Source organism: Carcharhinus amblyrhynchos, chromosome 25, assembly GCF_965287045.1.
Source record: "Carcharhinus amblyrhynchos chromosome 25, sCarAmb.v2.hapA, whole genome shotgun sequence".
Taxonomy (NCBI): domain Eukaryota; kingdom Metazoa; phylum Chordata; class Chondrichthyes; order Carcharhiniformes; family Carcharhinidae; genus Carcharhinus; species Carcharhinus amblyrhynchos.
Window position 1 is genome coordinate 4,184,114 of NC_137348.1, and position 9,577 is coordinate 4,193,690.

Genomic DNA, 9,577 nt, shown 5'->3' on the forward strand with positions numbered 1-9,577 from the left:
TGGGAAAGGAAGGTGAGAGATAGGCATAGAAAATGCACAAGAGGAGGAAGAGTCCAAGTGCACAAGACAAGTGAGACAGACAGTAATTTTTTGCTTTACATACAAGATTCCAGCAATTTACCTGAACTTTCTTTGCTGGTCTTGGGCTCTTTTTCACATGAACATGAACAGGAGTAGTTTCATCCACATGAACATGGAGCAAGGGAGGGGTTCTGGTTTTCATTTCTCTTCTCAGCTGATTCAAAAGGAACACAAGAATCAAATTATTTCTGCCTCTTTTAATGATTGAGGCAAGTTATAATAGGAAAATTCCTTCGACACAGGATAGAACAATGAAAGAAAACACTACAATTACACTGGGAGGCCTCACTCAGTTGAATGCAGTCCATATTAACAGAAGACACAGCAACACACAATATGATTTCCCTTCCAACCCCACAAAAGGATCAGATTGCTCCAAATCAGTTGATACAAACCACCAGCCCATTTTAAACTGATTGAAGCAAATGATCCGGAGAAGATACAAACAGCTTCCTTAAGTTTCTAAGGAAGCAGAACCAAATCACTGGCCTTCACAATTTCATTTAGAAGGTATCAAACTTCAGGAATACAGGAACAGGAGTAGGCTGTTCAGATCAAGGCTGATCCGCATTTCAACTCCATCAACCCATCTTTGATTCCCAACTCTAGATATTCTTATCCAAACAAAAATAATAAAACAACCATTCATAGTACCCTAACTGCAGAAGCCCATCAAGTCTGCACCGACCGCAATCTCACTCAGGCCCTGTCCCCAAACTCCCATGCATTTAGCCTAGCTAGTCCCCCCTGACAGTAAGAGGCAATTTAACATGGTCAATCCATCTAACCTGCACATCTTTGGACTGTGGGAAGAAACCAGAGAACCCAAAAGGAAACCAATGCAGACATGGGGAGAACATGCAGACTCCGCACAGACAGTGACCTGAGGCAGGTCCCTAGCGCTGTGAGGCAGCAGTACTAACCAATATGCCACCGTGCCATCCCAATCTCAGTCTTGAAACTTTGAATTAATCCAGCATTCACATCTTTTTGTGTGAAGAGGTCCAAATTTTCACCACCGTGTGTGGTTCTAATTGGTCTTGCTCCAATTTTAGGACTGTGCCTACTTTAGTTTCTCCCCACCAGAGGAAATAGGTTCTTCACATCTACCACATCAAATAGCTTGGTCATTTTAAACACCCCAATTGGATCAACCCTCAACCTCAAGGGAATGCAATCCAAGTTTTTCACATGTTCTCTTAAATTAAACTTTTAGCTCTGCTTTTGTTGTAGTGAATTGACGTTGTACCCAATTCAAGGACAACGTATTTTTAAAAAATTTTTCCTGAGGTGCTGTGCCCAGAGCTAAATACAGTATCTGAAATTAGTGTTGACCAAGGCTTTATACAAATGAAGTAGAACTTCTTTGCCTTTGTACCACAGTCCTGGAGATAAAGGCACTTCATAAACATTTTGTTTGTTGTTCAAAATAAGAATATTGCATCTACGTACATTCACTGGCAACCTTTTACATTAGATATTCTGACATTTGAATTTATAATAAAGATTGCCCATGTAAACTTTTCATGATATAATTACATTCCCCCTCACATCATCTAGTTCCTCAGAAGTTTCACTGCATTACAAGCTTCGTATCATCAAATGCTGCAGCTTTTATTTAATAATGGATGATAACAGAATAAATTTGTCTTTATTTTTAAAATATGTCCAATTATATTCTGCCCTCTAATGCCATTTTGCCTGAACTACATTTGATCATGGCTCCCAAACAGAAAAAAATCATTTTCTGCCAGTTCTTCTAAACTTGAAACATCCTGATCTTTTTGTCTATCGCAAACACCAAGCAGTTTGCCTTGGATAAATGGGGGGGCTAGGGGACAGTACCTTGGTGATGGGGGAGGGGGAGGATTTGATCTGTCACATATTAACAGACACTGAAAACTATTGTTTCTTGCACACTTCAGACAAAACATACTGTTCATTGAAAAGGAAAGGAAAAGGTGCAGAATGTAGGGTTACAGTCAGAGGTAGGGTGTAGAGAAAGCAACTTAATGAGGTTGGTCCATTCAAAAGTCTAACGGCAGCAGGGAAGAAGCTATACTTGAGTCAATTGGCACATGACCTCAGGCTTTTCTATCTTTTTCCCGATGGAAGGAGGTGGAAGAGAGAATGCTTGGGGTGCGTGGAGTCCTCGATTATGCTGGCTACTTTTCCAAGGCAGCAGGAAGTGTCGACAGAGTCAACAGATGGGAAGCTGGTTTGCGTGATGGATTTGGCTTTGTTCAAGACCCTTTTGTAGTTTCTTGCAGTGGTCAGAGCAGGAGCCATACCAAGCTGTGATGCACCATAGAAAGCATCCTTTCTGGATGTATCTGTAAAAGTTGGTAGCAAACATGGCACAGTTTCTTAGCCTTCTGAGGAGGTAGAGGCATTTGAATAGTGCTTCAATATCCTAACTGAACCAGTAAAACAAGTAGACATGGCCTTAGTTAACATTATCCATTGGACAGATCTCTTACAATGCAACACTCTCAAGTGCCGCTCTAAAACATTAACCTAAGGTAATACATTTAATTCCTGGGATTTGATGCAAATCCCACAAACACAAATAGGGGCAGGAGTAAATCATATGGTCTGTTAAGCCTGCTGTGCTAAATAATATGACCATGGCTGATCTCAGGCTTCAAGTCCACTTTCCTGTCTGTTCCCCTCAATTCCCAGAGACACCAAAAGTCTCAGCCTTAAACGTATTCAACGATGGAGCATCCACAGTACTGTGGGATAGATGGTACCACAGATTCACAATTCTGAGTAAAGCAATCTCTCTTCTCAGCCCTAAATGATCGGCCCCTTAAACCGAGATCATATCCAAATTTTAAATTCCCCAACCAGCAGAAACAATCACTCATGTCCACTTTATCAACTCGCTTAAGAATCTTGAAAATTTCAATGAGATTCTATCATTCTTCATAGCACAGCCTCCTCGTCCTAGATACCAACTTAGTGAACCTTCACAATACTGCTTCCAATGCAAGCAGATGTCGTGTGGAGACCAAAGCTGCACGTAGTATTCCAGATGTGATCTCTCAGAACCCCATACAACATTATTCCCCTTGCAATGAAGGCCAACAGCCATTTGTCTTCCTAATTGCTAGCTGTACCTGTATGCTAACTTTTTGCATTCCTTGCACAAGCTCACCCATGTCTCTACAAACATTAGCACCCATAAGACTCCCAGCCTTCAAATAAAAAGTTCAGCTTTTCCATTCTTTCGGCCAAAGTGAATTCACACTTCCCTACATGATAATCCATCACACGTTGCCCATTCACTTAGTCTGTCTGTATCTCTTTGCAGCCTTTATGTACTTTCCATAGCTTAGCTTTCGACCTAGCTTGGTATCAAACCTAGATGCAACAGAAAAACTGTAAATAGCTGAGGCCCCAGAACTGACCATAGAATCCTTACAGTATAGAAGGAGATCATTTGGCCCATCAAGTCTGAGCTGACTCTCCAAAAGAGCATTATTCCCTTATGGTACTCCAGTATTCACTACTTGTTAACTTGAAATTGTTCCACTCTGCTTCCTGTTAACCACCTCTATCAATGTTCATATAGTACCTCCAATTCCATGTACACTTATCTTGCCTATTAACTTTTGATGCCTTTTGGAAACTGCTAAACTTTATTTCTAACCCAGTCCATTTTAGAATGAAAAAAGCAGCAATACTGTTCCTCAAATTAATACACTGCTTAAAATATACACTGGAACTTGTGAAATGATAACCATAACAGAGCAAAGCCAAGCAATAAAGGAAAGATATTACTATTTGATTGTATGCTTGCAGTTTATAGTTATATGTGCTTCAGGGAAACAATGATTAGGGAAAGTGATTTGTTGCCAACATTTTTTTAAACCAGAGGTCATCTGATATAAAATTGGACTGTTCCTCAATACAATAAAGTTTGACAGATCTCCTTCTGCACCAAGTCATTCGTCAACTAGGCATTCACTTCATACTGTTATGATCCCAGCTAGAGTTACTATTGGACAAACCAGGGTCCAATTCCTGCACAACAAAATGTCAGTGACAGTACTCACTGACAGAAATAAGACAGAAACCTTCGGAGGTCAATACCAGAGTCAAACATGTGCCATTGCCCCCCTTTTCTCCATATTCATCGCAACCATACTTCACATTGTCAAGGACAAGATTTCCAGTGCAGTGGATATTGTCCACAGGATGAACAGAAAATCTTTCAACTTCAACCAGTTGAAATCCAAGAAGAAAACGACACTGGCGCTGCTCATGGAACAGCTTACAGATGACACTGCCATCTCTGCCCTCAGAATTTCCAAGCCACACTTGACACCTTTGCTGAAGCACACCGAAGAATTGGTCTCAGTCTCAACCTTGACTCAAGTCCTTTACCAACCCGCCCCAGGATAAGATCCATTCTCTCCCATCAGAGAAACCTCCCAAACATGAAACATTTCCCCTACCCGGGAAGCCTCCTCTCAACCAAGGCTGACATCAGTGCAGAGATGCAACATCGTATCCAATCCGTCAGCATTGCCTTCAGACACCCAAGGATCAGAGCCTTTGACATCTGCAACATTTGCACTGACACTAAGTTCCATGTAGAAGGTAGGCATCCTTCCAACTCTTCTATATGGCACAGAAACTTGGACGACATGCAGATTTACACCACCTCAGTGCCTTGGAATGGTACCATTAACACTGTCTGAGATGGATTTGCAGCACCAGCTGGGAGGATAGGCATACTATGAGTGTCCTTGAAGCAGCCAAAAGCACCAGCATTGAGGCCATGATCATCCGAAATCAACTCCGCTAAGCTGGCCATGTGCTTAGGATGTCAGAGTCCCAACTGCCAAAGCAAATCTTCTTTGCCCAGCTCAAGGAAGGCTCCCAAAGAGGAGGACAAAGGTAGTGCTTCAAAAACACCATGAAGGCTTATCTCAAGAAATGCAAAATAGACATCAACGCCTGGGAGACCCTTGTTCAGAAGCGACTTACCTGAAGGAACCTGCTGATTGAAAGGACACAATTCTCTGAGCACACCTGATGGCAAGGGGAGACCTGGAAAAAGGGCCTGAGAAAGGAACAGGCATCCAGAGTCCAAGAACCAAAACCACCCCACCAGAAATACCTGCCAAGTATGCGGTCGAAGATGCAGGTCTAGAATTGGGCACATATCCAATATCACAGAGCTCCTTAGGTGGACATCATACTCGTTAGTGAAGAGTAGTATATCCACTTAGAGAATTAAACTCTTTCCTTCACCTTTGAGCATAGACCATCAAACTGAACTAAAACTACTGTTCTTCTCTGGTTTCTCTCGCTAGAACAGATTGCCAGGCAACACCACAGTTTTTCCCCTACTTTTTTTTTGAGAAAAAACTTTCCTAAACTTCCTCAAGGGTCATAAGACCTCATTTAAAAATTCAGGCATACAAACAAGCTCCAGATCTGCTGTCTCCACTCCAAAATGAAACTAGACCTAGGTTTCACCTTTTCAATTCACAAATAACTATAAAATTAAACTTAAAGTTTAACTTATTCCTAACACCCATAAATACAAGTTACTTAAAAATTCTCTACTTCCTAACATTTAACAACATGTCAATAATTCAAGGTTGTAACAAAGCAGGAAAACTTACTGTCATGAATTAATCCCAAATGATGCCTAAAAAAGGCGGTTTAAAATAGTCTTACAGTAGTGGGAACCACTTCTTCTCAACTGAAAAACAGAATCTCAAATACAAGAAACAACACTTTATCATCGTATTGCGACTATCATTATTGTCAAGGTAAAATTCACTACAACATCTTGCTGCCAAGTGAAATAAGTATGAACCTTAGTGCAGTAGTTGTAAAGCAATCAACACTTAAAATTTATTTCAAAAATATTAAAATACTTCCCTTCCTTCTCTACAGTATCAAAGCAAAACATTTAATTCAAAGCAAACACACAAAGTCTTGGAAGGGTACAAGTTGTGTCTTCTAAATGCTACACATTAAATTTTTAAATTTTGCTTGGCAGGAATCCATAACTTAGAAATCTCACATTCTTTTGAGCATTTTGTAGTTTTCAAGTTACATAAGCACCTTTGTACCAGGACAAACTCAAAACCAATTGCTGCATCTGCAAGCGTTTCAACATGCTTAAAATTAAGGTTAAATTCAAACCTTGCAAGACCTTCCCTCCACACTACATATTCTAAACTGATATTCCCAAGCGTTACAAAAGATTTTGTTGGAGTTATCATACTTTGAAATTAGTGCTGCAGATCTCACCCGCTTTTTCCATTGTAGAACTGCATTTGTTTGATGGGTGGAGGTGGGGATAGGGCAAAGGGCTAGGAGTCAAGACTCAACAGACTAGGAAAGGGAAAGATCCATGCTAGGAATAGTGAATGCTTGTCTGAAACAGGTCACATACAATAAAGATGACAGTGAGCCTGGTTGCGGTTGACGGGCAGCAGTTTGTTCTCCCAGTGCCTTCATGGGTTTCTTCCAGGTGCTCCAGTTTCATCCCACAGTGCAAAGACGTATAGGTTAGGCAGATTAGCCGTGGTAAATGCATGAGGTTTGTGGGAATGGGAGTGGGCTGGGCCTGTGGTGAGATGCTCTTTCAGAGAGTCAGTGATGACTTGATGGGTTGAATGGCCTCTTTCTGCACTGTACAGATTTTATTAAAACTCATTAGTGAATAACCACAATTACTGGCACTAGCTTTCAAATCCGGATTTATTGATTTAGATTCCACTAGCTGCCATGTCTCCGGAGCATCAGCCTGAGCCTATGGATTACTAGTCCAGAGAGATTACCATTATACTACCCTTTAAAATGGTCCAGCAAGCTACTTAGTACAAGGGCAGCAAATGCCAGCCTTGCCATTTCCCACGACAAAACAGAAGAAAAAAACCAAGAGATACCTCAAGGCAGAAATGACTGGCCATTCATCTCATTGGCTGTGGGATCTTGCTGTGCACACAATGGCTGGCAGATTTCCCTACATAGCAACAATTACTATGCCTCTTAATTGCTATTTCCATCAATCGTGAAGGGTTATTTTGGCGACATATTTCAGTGAAAGCCGCAGCGGTTTCTCCTCCGCTGTTGAAGCGGACCCTGTCGCGGCTCTTTACCCTGGCTGGGAGGCTCCATCCCCAGCTCCTTACCATGCGAAGCTCCAGCTTCCAGCGTCCGCTTCAGGCGGTTGCCTTGAGCTTGGAGCAACTGCTCCCGACGTCACATCCGGACGCGCTTTCCTCTTTCATCATTGGTCCATTCGAATGCCCTCAACGGATCTTCCTCGGCTCTGATTGGCTGTTCTACCCTGCCCCTCCAGGCCACGCCCCCTTCCCGATTGTCAACCGTCAGCTTCCCTTCCGGGTCACGGGAGCGGCTGGGTTACCCTGGTAACTGAATCCAATTCTCTGCTGACATGGGGCCGCTCGGAATTCCCCCCAAACATCACCGAATACGCTTCCCTGTATTAGCCGAGGTATTTTTTAATAGAATCCCTACAGTGCAAAAGGAGACCATTCAGCCCATCGAGTGTGCACCGACTCCTCAACAGAGCACCTACCCCAGCCCTGTCCCTGTAACCCCATGTATTTACCCCACTAATCCCCCAGCATGTCTTTGGAGTGTGGGAGGAGACGCACGCAGACACGGGGAGAATGCCCTCCAAAAGAGCATCTTTAACCAGAACCTCCCCTCTGCCCTATCCCCATAACCCTGCGCATTTGTCATGGCTAATTCCCCACCTGTATATCTTTGGACACTAGTTTACAGGAGTTTATGCATCACAAGTAGGCCTACATTAACACTGTAATGACATTACTGTGAAAATCCCCTAGTTGTCACACTCAGGCGCCTGTTCGGATACACTGAGGGAGAATTTGGCATGGCCATTGCACCTAACCAGGACATCTTTTGTACTGTGGGAAGGAACCAGAGCACCCCAAGAAACCCACGTAGACACGGGGAGAACATGCAGACTCCACACAGACAGTGACTAAGGGGCAATTTAGCATAGCCAATCCACACGTCTTTGGAAAAAAAGGGGCAATTTAACATACAGACAATCCACCTATCCTACACTGTGGGAGAAAACTGGAGGAAACAAGGAGAATGTGCAAATGCCCCACAATCACCCAAGGTCGGAATTGACCCTGGATCCCTGGCACTGTGAAGTAGCAGTGCTAACCACTGCGCCACCCAGGTATAGAATACAAAGAGCAGAGAGGTTATTCTAGGACTGAATAAAACACCAGTTAGATTCAAAAATTGAGTACTGTGTATAGCCCTTGTCACATTATCATCACACTCAAGAGGGTACAGAGATTTATGAGGATCTTGCAATGTATTTATGACTGTGTGTGTACCTGACCTCAGTACTAATTTTGCATTTTACTGATATGAACCCTTGCCCTACTATTGCAGTTTAATATGGGGTATTGTTTAGGATCTTTCTCCTATCAATAGCAACTCATACTTGTGTATCTTTAAGGTAGTAAAAACACCCCAAGCACTTCAGGGAAGCATTAACAAAATTTGACATCAGGCTGCTCAAGAACATATTAAGATAGGTGACCTAAAACATACAAATTAGGAGTAGTTGGACATTTGACCCCTACAGCCTGCCCCACCATGCAGTAAACTCATGGCTGATCTGATTGTGGCCTCAACACAACTTTCCTGCCTTTCCTCTTTGAATCTCTAGTTAATCAAGAATCTATCTACTACGTCTTAAAAATGTTCAAAAACCCAGCCACCACCGCTGTCTGGAGAAGAGCGTTTCATAGGCTAACTGCCCTCAGAAAAAAAATTCTCATCTTCTTAAATGGGAGGGGGGATCCCCCATTTTTAAATTGTGTCCCCTAATTCTGGTCTCTCCCGCAAGGTGAAGCAACCTCTCAGCATCTACTCTGTCAAGCCCCCTCAGGATCCTATGTTTCAAAGAGATTACGTCTCATTCTACAAGACGTAGGAGCAGAAATACGCCATTCAGTCCATTGAGTCTGTTTTGCTATTCAGTGAGATCATGGCTGATTGAATGATGATCTTCAACTCCACTTTCACACCTTATCTCCATGTCCCTTGATTCCTTCACTATCCATCTCAGCTTTGAATATATTTCACAACCCAGCCCTCTTTGGGTCAGAATTCCACAGATTCACTACCCTCAGAGAAGAAATGCCTCCTCATCCCTGTTTTAAATGGGTGACCCCTTACTCTGCCCTCTGGTCCTAAATTCTCCCACAAGGTGAAGCAACCTCTCAGCATCTACTCTGAGAACCCTATATGTCTCCATAATGTCACCCTTCATTCCTCTAATTTCCAATAAGTCCTGGCCTAACTTACTCAATCCTTCCTCATAAAATAATCCCTTCATCCCAGAAAATATGATCAAAAAAGGTAGGTTTTGATGATGATGTTAAAGGATAAAGTGGTAGAGAGGCACAGAGTTTCAAGGAGGAAATTCCAGAGTTTCGGCTTTAGA

The 9,577-nt window shown here is 42.5% G+C and overlaps 1 protein-coding gene across 2 annotated transcripts in view; it reads right to left on the bottom strand.

The window, feature by feature from the left end:
* The window catches only part of odf2a (outer dense fiber of sperm tails 2a), a 75,022-nt gene extending 67,789 nt beyond the window's left edge, over positions 1-7,233 (bottom strand). Inside the window, exons 1-2 of one of the 2 annotated variants that reach the window (XM_080211895.1) lie at positions 5,724-5,801; positions 122-235 (exon numbers count right to left, since the gene is read on the bottom strand). In XM_080211895.1, the coding sequence (XP_080068021.1) occupies positions 122-235; positions 5,724-5,729 (120 nt within the window). In that variant the 5' untranslated portion in view covers positions 5,730-5,801. Of the gene's footprint in view, positions 1-121; positions 236-5,723; positions 5,802-7,001 lie in introns of those variants that run through there. The other variant, XM_080211896.1, reaches the window with a different exon arrangement.
* Between the last annotated feature and the right edge of the window lie 2,344 nt (positions 7,234-9,577).